The sequence below is a fragment of the Homalodisca vitripennis genome, chromosome 7, assembly GCF_021130785.1.
Source record: "Homalodisca vitripennis isolate AUS2020 chromosome 7, UT_GWSS_2.1, whole genome shotgun sequence".
Classification (NCBI taxonomy): Eukaryota; Metazoa; Arthropoda; class Insecta; order Hemiptera; family Cicadellidae; genus Homalodisca; species Homalodisca vitripennis.
This window is the reverse complement of record NC_060213.1, coordinates 71060174-71085838: the sequence shown is the minus strand read 5'-3', so window position 1 is coordinate 71085838 and position 25665 is coordinate 71060174. Positions and strand designations below refer to the sequence as shown.

At 31.2% G+C, this 25665-nt stretch overlaps 1 protein-coding gene across 1 annotated transcript in view; it reads right to left on the bottom strand.

Moving 5' to 3' along the window:
* Positions 1-4872: 4872 nt before the first annotated feature.
* LOC124366774 (histone H1-like) overlaps positions 4873-25665 on the bottom strand; it is a 50338-nt gene continuing 29545 nt past the window's right edge. Inside the window, 2 exon segments of the mRNA XM_046823374.1 lie at positions 4873-4967; positions 5105-5159. Coding sequence (XP_046679330.1) covers positions 4873-4967; positions 5105-5159 — 150 coding nt within the window.

Genomic DNA, 25665 nt, shown 5'->3' with positions numbered 1-25665 from the left:
AGCAGTGGATTATACAGTTGCGATTTTCATTCAGAAATACACATGTAATTTTATATTTATATAAATATAAAATTGAACATAGCAAAATAATAAATTGCATTATTATAAATTATAAATTGCAATAACAAATGCAAAGCAACATATATATATATATATATATATATATATATATGTATACATACATATATAGTGTATATATATATATATGTATACATACATATATAGTGTATATAAAACGATATCGTTTACTTTTGAAGTGAGGTTATTATAATAAATTTAAATTGGAAACAATAAATTTACCGTGTTTTCTCCAAAAAATGTGTTTGCTCTAGCTGATTAATTTGGTGACGGTGACAACCAATCCATACTACATCGGAGTTGGCAAATTATTTCCTCACCTTCTTAGTTTATTTTAAAGTGAATACCTATAACAGTTCGTATCTCTTACATGAACTAAATCATAGTAAGATGAGGAAAAGACTGACATTAATTCTGACTATTCACGAGTTACAGGTATTAAACACCACTTGTCGCTGATATTGCATTCAATACTTCATATCTATATTCCATTCCATTAGGCTGCATATTTTATTATACCTAATATACGTTAAAATGAAATTTTATTGTACTCACTTTAATTTAGCATGAATGTAGTATTAGTACTATCCATATTTTGCCGTGATGACTTATTTAATCTGCTCCATGTCCCGTTAAAAATTTAAACTTAGACAAAAGCTAAAAGTTACAAACAAAAACACAAATGCTGTTTACACTTAATAAACTATATAGCTGTTGTGACGGATAATTTTAAGCTTGTGTTTAGCAATGAATGAGGTGCTGAGATAAGCAATTTATATAGCATTAAACTTTATTAGTTTGTCATGAAAGAGGGATTTAAAAGCCACAAGTAGAATGGTTTTAGATGTTTCTCTTGCTCCCGCTCAGTTTTACCACCAAAGTTGTTTAAAATGCTGGGTTATTTCAAGTCTCGTGAATAGCGAATGTGTACCGTAATATTTACTTCACTTGGTAAGAAACTTCAAAACCAACATGTTTTTCAAATGAGAAAATATACACTTATAAAGCACATCAACATTTCTTTCATAACTGCATGTGAGGTGGCTTCCATATTTTACATTGGAATGTAAGATTCTACAGTATCTCAAGAATAGACTAAATAATAACTGTATTCATACGTTGCAATACGCTCAGCTATGGGCATCCAGAATACTTCCAAATTTTATTTTGTTGTTCAGTAGTTACGTCAATCGTATTTAATTATAAAGATAAAAAAAGTAGGTGGGATTGTAGTTAACGCAGTTTGATATTATAAGATCAATACTTGTTACATTGATATTCAGCAACACTACTTATATAATGAGTTATTACCCTTACAGGATTAACTTGGGTTGTTGAACTTAATATTTTCAGAGAAATACCAGGAGTAACTTAGAAATAATACTGAGGTGGAAAATAGGTCTTCTGGATGGAGTCTGGGTTCTATCTAAATGCTAAGTACCTGTCCGAGATTGATTTATACATTTAAATTTATTGGTAATATCAATATATCCTTGTAAAATATAGTTACCTAGCTCTTAGTGTTTTATTAACCTCCCGTATCATTAAAAATTTATTGTTTTACAAGTCCTCAAAATTTGTAATCTTAATGCAAAATCACAATCTTTATAATTTGTAAGTGATTATAGAGCTCTCAGAATTACAAAACTTAGTTAAAAACGTGCTCTAAAATTGTGGAAAGTGTGCATATTCCCAGCTAAATTTTATTTCGTCCATTTATATGTGTGCACAATATGGTTATGACCTGAAATATCATCTTTACCATTTGATGTCAATGTAGTTTATTTCTCATGCACTGAGTTTAAATACACATTTAGTGTTTAGGAAACACATTTATCAACTGGTCATAATTTCTGAACGTAACCATTATTCATTTCAGGACTCACGAGCTTTACCTAAGATCAAAATAATTCCTAATACATAATACAAAAATTCAAAGATACTTTATATGTTTTTAAATTACAAAAATAGGTCTCGTCATTAAGAATTTAATTGCATTGTTAATGTTCTACACATATAATCAAAATTGATAGTTCACTAATCCTAAAAATACATTAACCTGTGTTACAGAAGAGGTAGCAGCAAACCACACAGTTTAGTGGATCCAACCATTATTGCAAGATGACAGTATCAATCAATAAGGTTGAAGGTAGTTGCTCTTACAAGCAAACCTACCCCCAGCTAACAGTGGTAGTCTGGAAGTTAAAATTTTAAGCTGTTGGTTAAGGTTAATTATTGTAAGGGGTTTTTAGCCATAACCGGATCTGAATCAGAATAACAAGTCATTTATTTCAGTGATAACAAAATCGTATATTAAATAGTTTACATAGTAAAAACAATGACAAACAAATAAGGCCACAAAAGGTCAATTAACATAATTTACATATTAGTAAAATCCAACACGAATTATTGTAAAGAATACAAAAATATCTCCAGCAAAACGGTAATTAAGTGCTGAACGATGACAAGGAGATAAGTAGAGTATTTTACGACTTCTGAAACTGACATTCGTGCTCTAACAACATTAGGTCACAGTAGCTCTGTCTGCTTAGCATTGTCTACATGAGCTCTTTCTTATACTGAATGTTAGACACTCATAATGCAGATATATAATTTATAACGTCACTATTGATGGACTTTATCTCATTATAGATACTATAGATTATATTCAGTATAAACACTTTTTGAATAAATAAGGTGTTTTCTATTAATTTATTCTAGACTATGATTGGTCATAGCCTATTTTTAAACGAAGTTCGTATACGTAACGGTATACTGTATTGCGACTAAACTATATATTTCTTTAGAATATATAGAGGATCAATTGAAAGGCGAATTTAATAAAAAATAATAATAACTTTTTTATACGTCATTGAAGTATCCATAACCCATTCGTGTACGCAAGTATCGGTAGTAAAAAATTGCTTATGCATAAATATAATAATAATTATAACTTAACGAAATTATTTGTTTTCATTACAAACAAATAGTAATTTCGGTTCATGAAACACCATTTTAGCATTAAGATTAAATCAATAATAAAAAACCTTTGAAGAGAGAGGATGTTTAAGGAAACTTTTGATTGCAGATTGACCATTCAGATTTATGCTGAAAATATCTCATGGAAACATTTACCAGTAATTAATAAACGTGACTGTGTTGTTAGGTAAAATAAATAATGAACATTTATAAACAGCCATTACTTGTATGTCATAAGTAGTTTCTTAATAATACTACTTAATCTAAATTACAATAAGTGACTAATAGTATTTTTAGGCTTATACAACACGAGTGCACAATGTTCTGCAATAAAAAGCATATGGCTTATGGAAATAAAGGAAGGTTTGTTTTAAGAGAGAATAGTGAGAAAATTCTACCTTAGCGAAGACTGTTATGACACATAGAGATAATAAAAACCCAATATCTGGAATAATATTGAAGACTCTTGTTCATCATCTCAGTTATTGCTGAAGCATTTCATTACACCCGTTTCTTGATTTCCGATCTGTCTGTAAATCATTCTAAAACAATAACTGAAATGAAAGAAGGAACTCTTACTTTCCTTTCACAATAAAACATTCTCTGATTCATATTGTAGTGTTGTAATTTTAGATTGTAATTTGCCTTTTTGTACGCTATCACGTATGTTTCAAAGCTCTGCAACGTTGTTAAAGGGAAAACCAGTATTCAATCCGTGTTTTATTGTCAGTTGTATTAATATTCTGTAATTATTATACATTTTAGCAGCTAATGAAAATCCATTTAGGCTAAATTTTGCCTAGGCGATACATGTTAAAACTATAGTGACTAATTAATTACAATTGTATATCATTGTAACATAGTTTGAAAACTATTTTCGTGGAAATATAATCCATTATTGTATTAATTTTAACACGGTGTAATAAAACAGCATGATTGTTAATTTTTTACTCTCAAATCAGCTGATAATTTTTTATAGCATATATCTGTAGAACAAACTTTAAGTTCACAAAAAAAGAACATATTCGAATAGTTTTATTTTGCTTCAGGACATTCTTAGGGTGGTCCAGACAGTGATAGATCAGTATAAACCTTTCTGAAGTAAATCCGAATTAAGATTTTAAAACATTACCTTGTACTCTACTCCTACACACAAATATAAAAGAAAATTCATCGGTTATCAAGATTCTACACAAAAATAATCTGAAAATTAAACCTAACTGACTGTCTCTAACTGCGAAACCAAGTATTTTGAATTTCGCTGTTTGAATTCTTATCGGATTGAAACCGCACATCTCCGTTCGCACATCCAAAATTCACAATTAGGAAGGCGAACAGGATGGTGGATCAGAAATAAACCTAGAAGGAAAAAAGGTAAACGCCGTGGATAGCGTGCTCAGATTCACTTTTTACTAGTCTGGAGGTCACCAACACAGAGTAGAACAAAAACAATTTTTCTTTAACCAAGATACGAATTTCTCTGTCGAAATAACAAAAGTGGCCAGATAATAGAAAACAAATCATTACTACGGTTTCCCAAAATGTTTCGTGTATGTCTCAGAATAACCTGAATAAATACAAAATTTGTAACAGCCATAATTTAAAACAATACCTGCCAATTCCAGCCGGTATCCTTCGGCTAAGGGCGGGCTCCTAATGTAAACCAAGAAATAACAGTAAATAGCATTTAAACTAAAGTGAAAAACTAAATAACAAGTTATAGACTATAATAACTGGCTACAATAACAAAATAGATAAATAAACAAATAACAAAAACCAGGGTATCACAAATGTTGACTAGGGGTGTTTAGCTCATCATGGAGGACAGCTATCCAGCAGAGCAGGAAAACCCTGGAAACTGTCTGTGACCACCCATGATAAGAGAGCAGCAGGAGGCAATAGCTCCTCTCCTGAACCTCGTCAGTGCGAAACAGCAACTTAAGCCAGCATGTTAGTGGTAAAAATTGAAAAATAAATAACAAATGTAATTTAACAATGCAAAATTGTATTACACGTTTCCACTAACATGTAAGAATTTAGAAGTTACTTGCCACTCTGAAGAGGATGTGCAGAGCGCTCTCTAACAGCACAGTCAGTGCCTTCTGCAGCCAAAACGAACAACACTTACAATATTCTATATAAATAATCATATACGAGTACATGAGCCAGGGAGAATTGGGCTTAAGACTTATAACCGGCTTAGGATGAATATATATTCCGTATATATAATTTTAACAATCGTCATATTTAACTTAACCTGATAGTATATAGAGCTGTGTTACAAAATAACGAAATTTAATTAGAAAATTTAATGAAACAATTTTAATTTATTGGTATGAAAAAATTTGTAATATATTCTACAACTTTGTTTGCAAAGGATGATAGGGACGTGAAGTCATTTCACGACCATTTCAACTGCCCTTCGTGCTCTGGGATCATTAAGTCTCTACTTGACAGATATACAGTTTTATACTGTATGTTAAACGTACGTGTCGCAACATCTGGCATGGCTGTTGCTTCGTGCCCTGCCGTTGGTTGTGGTTCAGAAGTCACCTTTAAGCATCCTCCGGTTAAGTATTAGAGAGGACTTCGCCTGATAAATAAGATATTTTCACTTTACTTAATTTAGTTGAGCAGTTAAGATTATTATGAAGTCAGTCATTTAGAACTTTATCTGATTATAGATTATACTGAGTACAAAGTGATGTTGAGTAAATAAGTTTATATTATATACCATGATTGTACTATGATTGTTTATGGGCTATTTTGAAACGAAATAACCGTGATTATTTCAGAAAATTTGCACTACGTACCTTTTTATATACATAAAAACGGTATAATTTAGAGCACCTAAACTATCTAATTCCTTAGACCAGCACACATAAAGTCAAATTTCGAAAAAAACCATTAAAGTTTTATAGTCATAATTTAAATCATAATGTTCATTGCCGTAATTTAGCATTGCTGTACACACAAACACATTATTATTTACAACGAATAAAAAGTATTTAGTTTCATCACTAAATAAAAAGTAATTTCGATCGAGAAAATTTACATTAACCGTTAGTTAGAAAACTTCGAAGAAGAGGATTGTAAAGACATTTATTAATTACAGATTAACCATGCAGAGTAACACTGCAAAATATGTCATGTATAAACATGACTTTTCGTTACCAAAAATACTCATTTACCATTAATTGCTATAATTTACTAATATATCATACTTAGTTTTATAAATAAAATATTTAATCCTAATAATGAACAAATAAATAAACTTATTTCTTAGGATTATACACCACACGTTCATAAGGTTCTGTAAAAAAGCGCGTAACCAGTGTATTAAAATTCGTGTCAGAGAAAATAGTGACAACCCCCGATTATTGTTATTTTCAAATTGAAGACCCCGGCAATATTGTAAACACGGAATATGGATGAACATTTAGTTATTACAATTGGTCTGAAATTCTAAAAACTATATTTTAAAGTACGATGAAGTGGTAAATAAAACTTTATGTTAATTGCCTAAGCTTTATCGAAGCCTACCGCGTGTGGGGGTGGAATAATTTGATAAATGTATGTCTCTCTGTTTAGGCGTCATTTGCATCATTTCTCAAAAACGAACCGATTTAACAACTTAAAATTGACCAAGAATAACTTTATTTCCATATGAAGAGCACTGAATTTTATTATGATGCATCGTACTTCGTAAAATTTTGATGAGCGTCAGCAAATATTTTTACATTGGTCTTATGGGTGGCCAAGATGGCAACAAGAAAATAGCAGGATAAATGGATTTGTAAACAAACTCAATACACCCTTAAGAGATTCTATGTCTGATAAAAATGTTATCTACTATCCCAAAACAGACAAAATCATTTTATATTGATTTAGTGTGTAAACTGTTATCTAAATTGAAATGAAGCACAATGGAATTTTTTTAATGAGAAAGAACTATGCTGGAAAATATGGATAGAGATATTTCATGTGGCTATGACTTGAATCTAGCATGTAATTTCATTTCAACTTATGAGTCAAGTCATATTCTTGTCAAATTATTTTTTTTACGATTGTCTTTCTGTATAACTGTCGGCAGGACATCTAAAAAACGAAGTAAGTTATAGGTTGGAAAACTATAAATGCATATTTAGCGATACCTATTACGACATACATTGCATTCTTAAATATGAACCCTGCGTGAATAGATCCTGATCGGTGTATCTCGTTTTGAGAACGAGGGCATTTTACCGTTGGGATGTTCCTTATTTAAGTTAATTCAAGTGTAATAGATACCATTTTTTAGGCTACCTTGACCCGTTTTAATTGTGGTTTTAAAACAATCTCCCTCTCCGCCTCCCTACCTCTCTCTGTACAGCAGATCATTCTGCGGTTCTGGAATCACTTTTACAAAAATGTTATTAGTAATTTGAAATTTGCTACACATCAGTTATAATAATGTCTGTTTCTTTTGTTAAATATTTTAAGAAAATTTTTGATAATGTTTTTATCTCGACGACTGTAAGGGAATTAAGGTTCTTATCAACTTATTTCCTCTGATAATACATTGCTGATAATATAATCTTTGGTAGACACTTTTCCAAACACATATTTTGAGAATGTATAATGTCAAGTAGTGATTTTTATACGTATAACACCTTGTAAAACAATGATTATTTAAAAAACAATCATATACAATCCTTGAATAAAAAATGGTCGTATTACAACCCGAGTAGATTTAAAGTTGAAAATGTACACATTTATGTCCTTAATTCTTTACACATGGAAGCTGTGGAAGTAAGAGATGTTATTGAAGTAGGAGTCGTGTGGAATGAGATGACTCCTGGATACGCTCTAATTGAGGTGTCACAGGTTTCCCTTTAATCCGGGCAAACGCCAGGCACATTGCAGACCTCAAAGCAATCTGCAGATTGGTGACGGCTTAAACACGGTCACCATTAGTGGGATTAATACCATATACGTTTTTTTAATTTCGTCAAGTTATGTGTTTTTGTTACTCTTTAGATCACTCAGTTCTCTGAAACAAACATTCTCAGCAGATAACATAACTTACCGCAAAGGCATGGTTTTGTGGTTTTGGACACCTCCATACATTATTTAAAACTATAGTCGTAGGTGCTATACTTAGAGTTAATCCGTTCCTTTTAAATCAGCGGATGCAAGTAAAGAAACCAATATAAGTAAAATAACATATGTAAGTATTTCTGTTTCACTACAAAACTGTGATTTTCCAAAAAAATCATCGTTAATTTTTTGACACATTAAAATACGTTTGCACCATTATTTAATCCTTTATTTACACAATTTATAACTAAAAAAAAAAAATATTTTTTCCACAACTGTAAGTGCTTAATATTGCTAAATAATGCAGCCACGTCCTGTACTATTGCCTTTAATGTATATATATATATATATATATATATATATATATATATATATATATATATATATATATATATATATATATAAAGGGGATATAAGCCCTAAAAGTCAACCATACTCATTCCACGATACACGAGATTTACCCGAAATCAAAGAATTCTAGATGTATATCAAAACTGCACATATTTTAGGTCACTATTTTTATTTGTTATGCAAAAGAAATCTTGTACTTAAAGATTGAATTACATTGTTAGATACATCTAATAAAGACCTATAATTGACTAAACTTAAAGTAACTTTTTTACAGAAAAGGTATCAGTAAAGCTAGGAATTGAATGTTTTAAAGATGATCACAAGGTGAATGTATCAAGCAAGGTTAACCTTTACGTTCCTTAGACTACGTGCTCTTTTCTTTACAAGCAACCTTCATGCGGCTGTTAGTTCTAAAGTCACCTTTTTTGTATACTAAAATCCACAAAATTGTTATACTCCATTTTTGGTAAGCTGTACCACTAGCCACTAGACTCTTGCATTTGGACTAAAATAAAAATGTGGTAACCGGTCCATGTGGCAGAACACAATTTCAATAACATACTGAAAAACGGATAGATAGTAAATTGAGCTTGTTGGGTCCTGTAACGTAAGTTGTAAATAGTTTATAAAATTTTCCTCATAGTTGTTGATCCTAGATGAATAAGTTGTACGATTCTCCTTTTTTGTTTAGTTTTAGTAATTTGATTGTTATGAAAATTCAACAAATTATTTTTATAGGATAATTACAGCTGCAATATGATTATTTTGAGAGATAATCTTATAATTACCGCTCTCTCTCTCTCTCTCTCTCTCTCTCTCTCTCTCTCTCTCTCTCTCTCTCTCTCTCTCTCTCTCTCTCTCTCTCTCTCTCTCTCTCTCTCTCTCTCTCTCTCTCTCTCTCTCTCTCTCTCTCACTCTCTCTCTCTCTCTCTCTCTCTCTCTCTCTCTCTCTCTCTCTCTCTCTCTCTCTCTCTCTCTCTCTCTCTCTCTCTCTCTCTCTCTCTCTCTAGCTCTCTCTCTCTCTCTAGTTCGTGTTCTCCGTTTTCCCTCGAAATGCCTGGCTTAATCTTGAAAGTAATATCGTAATAGTTCTACGTAATTGTTTAACAAACTCAGATTTTAAATTAATTGTCTAAATATAATGCATTAGGTTTAATTACTATTTATTTTGTTTGTGTTATATTTCCAGTTTTAATTAAGCTATACATTGCACAATTCGTTTTATTTCTACTCTAATTAGTATCTGTGTTTTTAATTTTGATTCTCCTTAGACTTACGTTTTTGGTTTGCGTCTGAATCTGGAGAGTACTACAATCTATTGATATTAAACATCCTGAAGCATGTTTAGTATATCGCTCTGATCCTTCAATTGATGGGTATTTTGCATCAATTTACCTTTGCATAAGAAATTGTTTTTTCACTGTTCTGCAATTTTAAGGCAATGTTGACTGTACGAACACATATAATACATTAATAACTATTCATATAAGTGGTAAAACTGTATTGTAAAGTCTCATAGGGAGCAAGCACTTCTGCTCATGTATTTTAAATATCGTAATCATCCTCAGGAAGCATAATTTCAGGTGATTTTCAATTCAGTGTTTTTATGTTTACGGCGTTGTACAGTATCAATACTGAAGATTTATGAAAATACTAATTTTCAATTCTTATACATTTGATTACAATGGTTAAATGTAGTTGTCAACGTTGCAGTTTCTTCAAAAACTTTTCTTTATTCCTAATTCCTTAAGTCATGTGGTGAATGTACATATGTAACAGATCTTTTTAAACAATAATTACATTAAAAATACCTTCTAGTACACCTAAATAAGTTTGTAGGAGACTGGCCGCATTACAAATTAAGCTGATGTCAATTGTAAAACATAAAATAAATACTGATAATCAATACTGATAGCTTAAAATATAAAATTTAATTTATTAAAATCAGTGTTGTGTGGGATGGGATGACCCTCGGATATGCTCTGCTAATTGTTACAAGTCTCCCTTTAACCTGGTAAACTTCAGGAACATTGCAGACCTCAAAGCAATCTGGCAGATAGGACACTGCTTAAGCATGGTCACAATTAGTGGGATTAATACACGTCTTCCTTTGATTTCTTCAACCTATGCATTAATATCACAGTTTACAACAAACCGTTCGTTTAACACAGAAAAACAAAATTTTAAACAAATTCATAGGATAAAATTAAAAAGTCCAAACATGGCATGATTCCTTTACAAATACTATTCGCAGTTTTGTTTAAAAAATCATATGCATCGACCTAATTAAAAATTAAATTTTTTTGTTTCGGCATTGCATGGTCTTGGTTGTTTTAATAAAAATCATTTAAAATTCTATTGCGTACAGCCTTGATTTCAGTACATAAACAATTCATTTACCTCATTAGGTCACACTTGTAAGTTCATGCTCAAAATATTATAATTTACAGAGAAAATGTTCTATTTATTTAATTTGAATAATATTCAAAGTTTTTTCAATTTATATTTTTTTACCGAAAATGAATATCTCTCTAAGAGGGGAAAACTACAAAATCTGTAGTTATAATATTTTAAGTCATGAAATTAAATAATTATATCTGTCTCTAGTTTCGTGTATATCAGAGTACTTTTCATAGCACATTAAAAATATAATTATGTTAATGACATAGAGGTTATACTTTTTTAGATATACTTAAAAAACTCTATATATTTTAAATATAAAAATACAAAACCTTTGCCTTCTTTTCGGTGTAAATACCCTCATGAGTTTATTCTTTACGAAGATTTCTCATAATGACTGACTGAGATGGCGACAGATTATCTTATTGAACACAATGTATAAATAATAGTGCTTGGTTAAAGACTACAGTTATTCCAGATCATCCCTCGACAAAAAAATATTCTCTAATATCTTACAGTACACTTATCCCCATATGATTTTACTACATAACAAATGTAACTACTATTACTGCTTATTCGAAACATGAACTTTTACAACGATTTAGTTTACTAAAAAGCTTGATACATTTACTAAACTCTCAAGGTTGGTTTTCCCCAATATTGGTATGCTAACGAACTAAAGGATAGGTGAACTCCGTCGTAAGAGAGTTTGTTTTAACCCTTCACCAGGTATGCGAAAAAGCATATGCGAGGATGTGAGCACTTTGTAATTGACACTCTTAAATGATATACTCGTATGTTGAATAATATCATCTATCAAAGATCGTCAGACTTCAGAGATGTTTAGTTTTTTTATAATCATTCCTCTCGTAATTCGCAATCATAGTGTTATATAGTCATCTCAACATACAGAATTTATTGTTGGTATATACCTTTTATCTCGTCTGATGATGATCTATAGCTCTTTTAATAAGCGTAAACACTTTGATACATGGAAGTACAGTGCTCTTTAGATACATGTGGTGAGTAAAAGTTTTAATTCCATCATTCTCTGTAATTCTAGTTTCATTTTAAATATTTTTCATTACTCTGAATTTTTTTTTCAAAACGTGCTCAAACGGGTCGTAACATTTCATACCGATCCTATAGTTAAAGTGCAGTTCCCGGAAAAAATAATTTGTATCTCTGTCAAATATTACGTTTTCAACGTTGGCCAAATTCATGCTAAGTAACGTTAAGAACTATGCAACGTGTTAAATTTAATTTAACACAGGAATATACACGGTTGAAATAACTCCCCTTGACATTAAATGACGCTCCAGTAGCGATGCGGCGTGGCCAGGTGTGGCGTTAAGTATGACGTCATGCCAGACTGGCCACAACGTTGCCTTTACTGATGATTTTTAGTTTTCTCACTCAAATTTAGTGCTCTTTGACACAGTTGGTAAAGAGCATTATTAAATATACTTTTACTGCATAGTCCATTTATAATGTTTAATTATTTTCACAACATAATGTTGTGACATTTAAAGCAACGAAACGTCTGTTTATTTCATAATGAAAACGTTACAAGTAGTAAACGCCCTTAGCACATTAGTAATTAAAAATATATAATCTAATGGCATAATAAATTTAACAATACTAATTTCGAACACTTAAAAAAGCCAAAAGTGTTAATCTAAATATTAAACATAATATGCAATTATTTTGAAATTGAACCAATTATTTATACATTAATAAAGAGGACTTGTTGGTCTATTTATGTTTGCCTTCATTATACAAATAATTTATCTAAGGAAAGACAGTTAACACCGTATTTCTAAGATAAAATACAACTATGATGTCTGACACAAACGAACACCATTCTAATGTTATGGATGGATTGCAAAATACATAATATTTTACTTCACATGGCCTAATACTTAGTAAGATAAAATGTATTAGAAAATAATGTATCACAGCCGGCTATTGAATGGCTATCGTGTAAAGAATATATTGTATATTGTTTAGCCTTAGCGTTAAAGTGGCCTACCATTCCAGAGTGCAAATATTGCACTTTGCATCCACTATCTACATCTTCGCCCTACACCACTAATAGAATCACAATGTTGAATACAGCTCATCTCTACATTGATCGGTTATTGCGACTCATTGGATTTGGCTAAGCGGTAGTGTACATTTGTACATTAGTCTTGTTGGTAACCATGATGACCACGAGAAAATTGCTGAATAAGTAACTTTATAAAGAAACTGAGCACAATCCGATGAATTTTTATAGATATGACATAGTAACACATGTAGCCCAATGAAAATATCACAACTAAAAATTTTGCATACAACCTCAGTAAAGCTTGTTACTCGTATATTTTACTTTTCAGGATCTACTGCCAAAAGTTTAGGTGGATATTTCAAGAGAGTAAGTATTGTTAGTTATGGAATATAATTATCTTACACTACACTGTTTAGAGCTAAATGACACGCTGATCTCGTGGTCTAATATGGATATAGTTAATAAGTGTGTTAATTTCATTATTTAACCATATTAAAAAGTCACGTAAATACAGCTGGGGGTAATTTAAGTATATCTATCTATTTACGTACAAACTAAGAATATCTAGGGTTAAAATAATTTAGAAGTAAATCCAGCTAGTGGAGCAATAACCACGTTCATTATCAGGTAGAATGTTTAACGAAATTCTCAAAGAAGACAGTTTAGAAGAGCGATCGACCTGTCTCGGAAGGTTTCTCCTGTGAGGGGAGTAACATATTGTGACGTTCCATTCTTTACTTTCAGATAACGATAAAGAGGCTCTCGTATGCTGTAGCTAGTCCTTTTTTACAACTATGATTATTTTGTATAGGAACTTTATTTAGTTAGAATTGCCTACTAAGATAAAATAATATAGGTTTATAAATTAATTTAACTCGAACTTATACTAAATTCATAAAATAAATCTTGATGTATTACAGAAAATACATCCTGAGAAGGTTATTTTCATGTAGTTTCTTATTAATTTCATATTTTAATTTAAGAATTGAGAAATTTAAATATTGAAAAAGACACGTATGGGACGATGAAAAAAATTATTTTCTTTAAATTTGATGAATCATTACATCAATTCTTTAATCTTAATACTCTTAAGATTTCTATAAAACATTTCAGTTTGACGCTTATACTTGTTATTGTTACTTATCAAATTTTAACTTATAAATATAGAATTTCTTCGTACAACGCAAAAAATTATATTTTACGAGCACGTGTTTGTTTCTTTTTAGTTACGAATTAGAATATTTTGTAGAGAATAGCAATGGTGACAATTTAAGGGTTTTCATTCCGGGATACGAATTTTAGGAGGAGTGAGGTCAAGAATAATATTATGATCCCTGATACACACAATAGTGAAAGCAAATGTATGTATTATCTCTTATTCTTCTTAAGCCAGATACAAGTATTTAAAATAAATTAGGTACAGTTTTAAATACTTTTGACATGACACATTGTAAGATGATGTAATATTGTATATCAAAACATAAACGGAAATACTAAGAGTATAGTACACTCGTACTCATAGTGTATACAAGAAAGCTGGGAAGTTATAAGAAGTACTCGCCTACGGCTCGCTGGAGGCTACGCCCCCAAGCCCCCTTTTGGGTGTTTGCCGAATTCGGGGATAAGCGGTATTCGGTGAGAGGTTAATTATATAATTATATTAGGGGTCTGGGAGTTTAAATTAGACCTATTTTATTGAATTTTCCAGTTTTAATCAAAGTTTTGACTTAAAGGCCATTTTGTGGCTTAACCGTTAGAAATACGACAAAAAGTGACTGGACCTTTCTTGTCGGAAATTTAGCTGCGATTCCGTCGTCAGATTTTAGCTGCGAGCTTTGGTTTAGCCAGGACTGAGCTTGTAATAAAAGTCTGCACTGGTCAGCTATCTTGAATTGGTTAGTATAAACATAATAAAAACCGACGTTAAGGCAGTATTTTAAGTTGAACAGTTGGTTTAATATCGTCAGGAGATTATCTAGTCAAGCCAGGAAATTCCCTGGGGGGGTGTTAATGTTACCGGGGGGTTAAAACATCAGGGGGTTTAATTAAGGTGTAGCTATTTCCCACTGAATTTGTATAAAATTAGTTAAAATTTATTCGCAAATGAAATCTAGAAGAGGAACAGTAAATTCTGATAACATAAAAACATAATATACAAAAACTAACCATTCACTGTTTGTTATTCAAACCATTAACTCTAATTTATACTTTTAAGACTAACGTTGTACTTTAGATTTTGCATACTAATTGTTCAGCAAACTGCAAAACATCTCTGATGTACGATCATAGATTTTTCAACCCAAAGTTTCAATTAATACAAATATTAGAAATGGATGCAAGTAAGCAAGTCTTTGAGACAATTTGTACCAATTTTATATCTCATCAATGCATTGTTAGTTAAATCCTTCTGAAATTTGTAATTTGATGTGCCTATAACAAGCCTCAGGCGTATATAAAGTGTGATAAGTTGCATGTTTCTTACATTAGTTTGTGCTCAAATATTTTAAATGCTGAAGTTTAAAAAGGAAATATATCATGTTCTAATTCAAATTTTGTTATACTTTGAGGGACTGAAAATTTTTTATTTCTGTCTATCTGTATCCCTGCTAGTATAATATCTAGAGACTGATCTGGCCTATAGAGAAAACATAATTCCAGGAAAATTTCTATTATCTGTTTAACAGGACCAGATAATAGCTTAAGAACAATACGAACCAATCTACAAATATAAAAACCATTTTATGTAGACCTAGCATTATTACTGATAGTTATAATATAGTAAAGACGTATACCAATCAATTTATGAGCTAAATGAACTAATATTAAATTAAAATACTTTAAGGAGAACTGAACAAAAGAAAGTCCACATTGCTTGCACCAAACCACGATTTAGTAAGAAGAAAACCTTCGAGCAGCAACAAAATTAGCCTGCAGAAAAATAAGTGGTCATTACCACAATATTGGATAGTTAGGTATTTCTAGCCAATAGTGAAACACTCTAAGATTCGGTTGTGGTGTTGCCCGCTTACACTAACTAATGATCTGGTTGAGTGAGCACACTTAACTAGCAAAATTACTGATGATTATACAGTATATTCAGTATACTAAGCAGCCACCACAAGTAAAGTCGATATTACAGGGACAGTGTTTCTAACCAATAATTTGATACACTGAATTCAATTATATTGTCGGCCGCCTTCCACACTGCAGACTAACTTACACATAAATTAACCAAAACTTACATCGACAAACTACATCCACTTGTAATTCAATAGCAACCAAACGAAAACCCCATCTCACAACTGTGAACACAAGCACTAACAACTGTAATAATTCTAATAGGTGTAACATAAATCGTAATAATCACACGTTCACAAACTTCTTCTGTAGCTGAAAGCCCAGCTCATTAATATATAAAAGGCCAATATAGATTTAAAATAGATACACAATTAACGTATTATTTCCTAAAAATAAACAAATGTCTCTAACATGTCACGCCATGTGACTTTACGCTGTTTCACCGCAGAGAAACAGGAGTACTTTAAGCTATTGTTACCTAAAATGATGCACATAAGCTATGAACAAAAAACCAAATTGATATTTTGTGACTAAATTTTTAATGATTTACAATACTGAACCTCATTCATTAAAGAAAACTGAGGGGCATTACGATATTGAGATATCTGACGATCTTTAGCATAATTATTTTCTAAGAGTCAGCATGAGAGGTGTAATATTTTGCGTCCTGAGTTCTCTCTATCGATCCGTACTAATTAAAATTGCTTTAATATTTCAGGTTTCCTGACAATGCCGTCATGTCGCAGGCTCTTCTTTCCTTAATTCAATTAGCGCAAGCATACTTTAGATTCTAATGTAAAAATTAGCCAGCAACAACCGCTTAATATTTGACGGTTCCATTCTTAGTTATTAAAAACGTTTAATCTTTAACTGTTACACATACACTTAGACTCAGAAATAATGATAAATTGTCCTACGTAAATAGCTTCTTTTTAAAGGCATGGAATAAAGAAAAAACTTTAAAAAGTAAAAAAAAATTACTAGTTAACTTTGAATTTTCCTGTATCCAACTATTTGTTAATAAAATTTAAAGAATGTTTTTTGAGGGCGTATTATGTTTCACCAAAATCTGTGACATTACGTCTTCGATAAAACTTAAAATTTAATCTAAATATGATACAAGTTCTGTATTGATATACAAGATGCATTAATGATCTAGATGTACACTTTTTACATATTCATAATTATCATTTAGCCACTACTAGTAAAACATTATTTAATACATTTTGTTAACAACGCCTAATGACCCTCACTTGTCGAAAAACAATTCCTATAACCATTCATAATAAACCAAAAGTACTACGGTACGGGTATATTAGTGTCTGGACTTGCCACTTAATAGTTAATGTATATAAAGAGTATGAAGGAGCAAGACACCCTGTTTTTTCCGACAACGATATTTTATCCTAATTTTGGAACAGACAGAGTGTCTCAAATTAGGGCATGTGTTTATTACTTGTACTTGTATTGTTGAAACCAAACAAAACATAGCCAAGAACGATTACAAACTCGTTTTCGGATGACCACGAGTATCACAATGTTGTATTCAACAACTTTAACTCGGCTGTTTTCAAGTCATCTCTTGGATATTTGTTATTTTTTATTACTTGTACTTGTATTGTTGAAACCGAACAAAATATAGCCAAGAACGATTACAAACTCGTTTTCGGATGACCACGAGTATCACAATGTTGTATTCAACAACTTTAACTCGGCTGTTTTCAAGTCATCTCTTGGATATTTGTTATTTTTTATTACTTGTACTTGTATTGTTGAAACCGAACAAAATATAGCCAAGAACGATTACAAACTCGTTTTCGGATGACCACGAGTATCACAATGTTGTATTCAACTACTTTAACTCGGCTGTTTTCAAGTCATCTCTTGGATATTTGTTATTTTTTATTACTTGTACTTGTATTGTTGAAACCGAACAAAATATAGCCAAGAACGATTACAAACTCGTTTTCGGATGACCACGAGTATCACAATGTTGTATTCAACAACTTTAACTCGGCTGTTTTCAAGTCATCTCTTGGATATTTGTTATTTTTTATTACTTGTACTTGTATTGTTGAAACCGAACAAAATATAGCCAAGAACGATTACAAACTCGTTTTTCGGATGACCACGAGTATCACAATGTTGTATTAAACTACTTTAACTCGGCTGTTTTCAAGTCATCTCTTGGATATTTGTTATTTTTTATTACTTGTACTTGTATTGTTGAAACCGAACAAAATATAGCCAAGAACGATTACAAACTCGTTTTCGGATGACCACGAGTATCACAATGTTGTATTCAACTACTTTAACTCGGCTGTTTTCAAGTCATCTCTTGGATATTTGTTATTTTTTATTACTTGTACTTGTATTGTTGAAACCGAACAAAATATAGCCAAGAACGATTACAAACTCGTTTTCGGATGACCACGAGTATCACAATGTTGTATTCAACTACTTTAACTCGGCTGTTTTCAAGTCATCTCTTGGATATTTGTTATTTTTTATTACTTGTACTTGTATTGTTGAAACCGAACAAAATATAGCCAAGAACGATTACAAACTCGTTTTCGGATGACCACGAGTATCACAATGTTGTATTCAACTACTTTAACTCGGCTGTTTTCAAGTCATCTCTTGGATATTTGTTATTTTTTATTACTTGTACTTGTATTGTTGAAACCGAACAAAATATAGCCAAGAACGATTACAAACTCGTTTTCGGATGACCACGAGTATCACAATGTTGTATTCAACACCTATACCTCGGCTGTTTTCAAGTCATCTCTTGGATATTTGTTATTTCCAATAGATATATGCCTACATATACAGATATGTTAGTATGTATATTTATATATAAAATATACTAGAAGTGAAGGAATTCGTGCCTGTTTATATAGGGAAAGACGGTTTGTTCATGCTATCATATATTATATGATAGATGATAGAGAATAAAGTAATCACATTTTCACTCTCCATATTCAATGATGTTACCCCAAAAAGATAACTATGAAAAATTGATAAATGTAGTCATTAGTTGTGGAATATATAATTTTAAAAGTCTTATATTAAGCATTTTAAAAGCTAAATACTTATTTTAATCGTTAGTAAAACCATTTTAAAATATTTGCTTTTAACTTTATTTTTGTATAATTATTTTAACCTAATGTTTTTAGGACATGGGTTATTTTAACAACGTTAAATCAGGTATTATTTTAGTAAATTTATACTACATTTTATTGCAGTGACAATAAAAGTTATTGCACGCAGTGCTACATATCCTTAAATTACAGACAGATACTGGCAACACACTTCGTATGATTATTCCTACTAATGTATTAACTAGATACTTTTATATTCATTCCCGCAGCTGTAATTAAAACCTTTATAATATTTTGTTCTTTAAAGTTTTCATTGTGATCATTTATTTCATTATTATTTTTGTTTTTGGTAAATGTTGATATTTCATTTACAAAAGAATATTGCTATTACTGTATTTTTCCTTTATACTGTTTCGAGTATATTACGACAAGGATTAGCCTATTTTCCACTGTAGTGTAAATAACGTAAAACAAATAACGTAAAAACTAAAACAATTTGTTTTTATATTCTAGAATTTTTTTTAGATTTGTCATATATTTTATAAAGAGATTAACTAACACGAAGAACATTTTTAAAGAAAGTAGATGCAAACTGTTCGGGGGGTAAAAATTTAATTGTTTATATTCTCTGAATTGTTTTATAACAACACATGCCAAAAGTTAACCACAGCACAATAAAGCAAACTCGATGTCTCTTCATTTCAAATCTATACTTGAGGAATGAAATAAAAATAAATAAAACTATGCAAATCATTTGAAATTAGCTAAATACAATTATGAACATTGTGTTTATTTTATGACCAATAACCCTTATTCACAAATATATAAATCAATGTTTTTGCTATTGTTTCCCATTTGGCATGGAATATTTATCGTGGAGTCTGGCATTGATTGGTAGCCCCAGGGAGAGTAATCCATTAATCAAGCAGTGTATTTACATTCACTCCCTTGTCTTGCATTTTCCGCTCCAGTTGTCAAGGGGTTACACTTGGGAATTTTGTTTAACGTTCTCTTTCAAATTAATTCAATAAGCTACGCTTAATTTTATTTGTCTGCTTTCGACTATACTTACCTCGATTTAATGAAATATTTATTGACAGATATCTCAAGACTTTTTTAGTATCCTCCACTCTTTTGTAAAAATGTAACCCTACATGATTCGCAGAACAGGTACGATATATTGTCAACTTCAACGAGAGTGTGTATTGCGATGTTTGTTAAACTACTCTAAATCACTTTTTTGACCATTTGTTACGAATTATTTTCAAGGGTTTCTAGTTTTAGAATATCGCATTGGAATATTTCGTACAATCTGTAATATTAGAGTTTTCCTGTAAGCATGCATTGAAAAAGTCTCAAATATGTAAGGGATTCTTATAACTGTACTAGCTATTACGCAATATTAGAACCAAAGTCCTTATATTGCTTAGTAAAAGCAATTATGATGTAATACGATGCTAGTCCTATAAACATTTTAAAACGTAAGTAGGCATACGTCAGGTAGATATTATAGTTCGTGTTAAATAGTATCACAGTTTAACTTACTTATTATATAATATTTGGCACGTGTAGGAGCACTTCTGGTTCAAATTAATTATATACATAACGTCACAGCTGAATCTGCCTTGTCATCCCGAACAAGAAAACACAAATCTCAGATCACGCAGGTCTCGGAAACTTACTTCGGTCAAAAAGCGTATGTATATTTCCAGTCCTTGCCATATATTTCAGGTCTAAGATATTTCCACTTAAATAGTGGAGTTTGCCTTGTTGTTCTGACGAAGAAGAAATATATATATATATATATATATATATATATATATATATATATATATATATATATATATATATATATACTTACGTAGGACCTAGATGCCTACTTCGGTTAAATAGTGCCTAATTAAGACCATTTAAATTCACTTACTTACTATTTCACAGTTTAGCTTGCTATATTGCCTCGATCAAATTTTATATACGTTCGATTGTCTAGTTCTCGGAAATCTACTTTGGTCAAAATCATGTGACATAGTTGGGTTTGCTAGGACTGAAAAGCCTATTACGACCTAGGGGGAAGTCCTACCTATTCCTTATGTACTTCTGGTATTAGGGGGATATCCTTATTAAAGTTATGCAACTTTCCAAAATAATCGTTATTAAAGTTTTACGTTACACTTGTTTTTTGGACTGTAGCTAAGGAAAGAATGAATCGTTAAGGTATGTTAGTATTCATTTCTCTGTTTTTCTGTAAGCCATTGTCAAAATGTAAGATAATATCAAGGAAGACCGCCAGTAACTTACGTGAAAATGTTAATAACTTTGTTCATTAAGATTAGTTTTATAACAGTTTTTAATGCATTAGATGATTTTAATTCGTCACTACCACCATTATACAGGGTTAGCCAGTGAAACGGGAAGATTGGAGATGGCCTTGACAGTTGGAATGTGAGTGGTGGTGGTAATAGTGGCCGGCTCCTTTCTACCTGCGTGTTCCGCCATTTAGTTGAGATGGATCGTTGGACGTGTGAACATCGCGGCGACGCGGTTAAAGTTTATTTATACGAATGGTGAGAGTTTGGTGAAAACGCGACGTGCTTTTCGACGCCATTTCAACATACCGCGCAACAGGCCTGTTCCTTCGGATAACGCAATTCGTTCGTGGATAAACAACCTTGAACAAACCGGATCAACGTTTATAAAACGAGGTGGGAGTGCAAAAACCGTTCGAACCCCTCAAAATATCGCTACTGTTCAACAGGCAATGCTCAGAAGTCCATGCCGATCTGCCAAACAACATGCTTTACGCCTTGGAATAAGTAACACTTCGGTGAGAAGGATTCTTCATCAAGATTTAAATTTTCACCCATACAAAATATAGATTGTGCTTTCTTACGCCACAACTCTCCCGTTTTCCAACAATGAACACACAATGTTCCAACAAGATGGGGCAACAAGCCACAGAGTTGCTATGAATGCTTTGTTTCCAGGTGGCGCCATTTCCCGAAACGGGGATATCCTCTCTCTCCAGATTTGACAGCCTGTGACTTTTTTCTATGTGGTTACTTAAAAACAAGAGTTTTTCAGAACGATCTACCTAGACCTATCCCTGCCCTAAAAAAACGAATTCGGGACGAAATCGAAGAAATACCAGTCTATATGCTGCAAAATGTCATGAGACATTTCCAGGCCCGGCTACAGCAGTGCATAGATTCCAATGGAGGACATATGACAAGTGTTATATTCGAAAAATAATTTTTTCACTTATTGTACAGTAAATGGCTACCTTTTTTCTTCATATTTATAACCATTAAATAATAAAATAAATTTTCTTAAAGAATTAGTTACTTATTTAAATCTTCCCGTTTCACTGGCTAACCCTGTACTACTGATCAAGCACTGTTCACTTATTATTGACAAAATTCAAATTTAAATAGATTCAAATGTAAATTCAGAAAGTTTGTCGAACTATAGCTGTCAACAGCTGTTAAAATACGTTTCGTTCTTATCATAATTTTCGAATGTAAACAAACAAGTTTTTAAATTTTAATTCGTCTTTATTTTGTTAAATAAATGTGGTATGGGTGGTAAAAATCACTCTAAATGTTAATTCGGAACAAAAGCTATACCTGTACCAAGTTTCAGCACAATCCGTACAGCAGTTTCAGCGTGATTCGAGGACAAACCTGCTACCATCCAAATATCCAAACATTCAAACTTTCGCATTTATATTAGTGGGACTAGAGTAAATATTGATCACGAACTAGTTGTCACTATCTGATATTATATTTTTTATTGCTGTTATTTGGAGTAGTTGTATTAAATATACCACATTTTACGTAAAAGTCTTCTCTAAGGTTTATCCTTGCAGAGACACGCAGTTCATGTATGTAGCTATATTCGTTCTCACAATATCCCCCTGATACTGTGAGAACTATTTAATTTATAATAGTTCTATTAATTACAATTCCAATTAGATGTGAGTTTATATTTTTATTCAGTGTTCTTGTTCAAGTCCAGTAACCGTTCGATCCAACCAATCAAATGATTTTATTTCTATTATAGGTAAATTATTCTACAATAGATAAAGGCAAACTCCTATTAGAATATTTTCTATTCTAAGTTTCTACAAACCCACTATATGATAATTTCTCTGCAATTAACTGAGTAAATATTATCAGTTTATGACATTACAGTTTTAGATAGGTACGCATGTTTATAGTAATTCACACCAACAGTTTAAGAACAATTATAATTAACATATAATTTAAACTCGACCTCACTTCAATTCCTCACTTGAAAGATTGAATTTATAAAATTCCTTTGTAAAAATAAAAAAAATTATGTTGTTTTACCAGTAGTGTGCCCAATCGCTTCTGCCAACAGGATAGTGTAACTATAAACATTCCTCGTCAAACTTATTTAAATTCAAACACATAAACCAATATTTAATAAAAGTTGGTAAGTAAATATTGGTTTATGTGTCAGAATGTAAATAAGGTAACAAGTAGCTAATACAAGCCCAATCTTCAACATTCCTCGTTTAATTCAACATTAATTGAAAAATCAGACGATGAATTTGAATACTTAATAAAAATTTGTTAAACTGTCCCTATATGTTTTGATACGTATATAGCGAGTAAAAATAGAAAAAAAATTACTTTAAATACTTGAGAATAATGAGAATAATGATTTATTCCTTCAAAAAATTACAAAAAACATTACCAAAATAAAATCTTAGGAATAGCCTAATCACATGACCAGTAGTGTGATTAGGATTAACAAAATAAAATAAACTTAATATTACTTTTAGAGTTCAGCTTGCATTAAATTACATGCTGGCCACTCTCCGAGGTGCCTGAAACTACAAATGAATTAAAAATAAGAATACAAAAAATATAACCAACATAAAAATAACTAGTAACTACTTATCCATATAATGGCAGAATAACATTTATCTAATATTAACAGTAAAAACAACATAACAATTAGTATCCTCTTTATACAATTCGAATTTAAAGAAACAAAAACAAATTAAAAACATAGCAGCAAACATAGTACATTAAAAACAAATCAACATTATAAACATATAAATAACTTCTGTCAAAGAAAAATCAATGCGCTATTTAGGCACATTCATTATTACACAATGCATGTACATGCATTCAATAACACACAGTACATTATACATTATATGCAATAACCATCTATATACAATTTGGTACATGAAACCAAATTAATTTTTATATAAAATAAACAGTAACTTTTAACTTTAGCTAATGACTCTATTAAAAAATCTAACATCATCTATCTCAATTAACCAGTCAAATACACTATTGCTGAAAAGGTTTAATTTATCTATTGATCTAATATTAATAGGTAATTTATTAAAGAATTTTGGACCTACTTACTGAAAGCATAGTCTAAATATTTCCTTTTTTTACTTTTGGTACTCTAAAAATTCTTTTATTTACGTTTCTTGTTCCATATACAAGGAAAGTTGTACCTTCATTGCCACTTCTTCTATAAAACAGTTTCAGCACTTTGTACACATATAAATGTTGAATGGGTAGGGTTCTAATTTGTTGAAATAGGGGGAACGAGCTATCTCTGAGTTTTTTTCCTAGCATTATACGCACTATATGATTTTGTGACACTCTAAGATTATCTATTAGACTTCTGTACGCACCTCCCCAACAGATTATTCCGTACTGAAGTCTTGACTGGACTAAAGAATAGTAGAGGTTTCGCAATAAAAATTTATCACAGAATTGTTTTAAAAAGTAGAATGTTCTTACTGTAGATCGAATTTTGCTGTTCAGCTCCTGAATATGTTTTCCCCAATTCAATTTTTCATCAATAGTGATTCCTAAATACTTAAAATGACTAACCTGTTCTATAGCTTGGCAGGTACACAGACTAGTTTGTGTACAATCCTGTAGGTGATATGTAAGCGGAATTTCAAAAAGAAAGTCTATAAAGCCGTAATTTATATATTTTGTTTTGTTTACATTTATTTGCATTTTATTGTTACAGCACCATCTTTGCATTAAGGATATGTCCGTTGTAATCCTTTGATGCAGAATTTCGATTTCTTTTTCCGCATACAAAATCGGAATGTCATCTGCAAATGCACTAATTTTGCCACGAAAAGTCTGTTCAAGTAGGTCGTTAATAAAAATAAGAAACAAAGTTGCCGATAAAATTGAACCTTGAGGGACGCCTGAATTTATGGTTAGAGGGGGACTAAGACAGCTCTCAATTTTTACCTGCTGGTTTCTGCCTGTTAAATAGGTCATAAACCAATTTAAAGCTATTCCTCTGATTCCTATTGATTCTAGTTTACTTAATAAAATTCTGTGGTTAACTAAGTCGAAAGCTTTACGAAAATCAATGAATAGTCCTGTAACTTTATTGCTTTCGTTTAAATTTAAATATATGTTATTAGTGAAGTTTATTAGCGCGTCTTCGGTAGATTTCCCTTTCCTGAACCCGTATTGGTTAATATTAGTAAAATTGTTTCTATTAAGGAATTTAACTAAACGTATATTG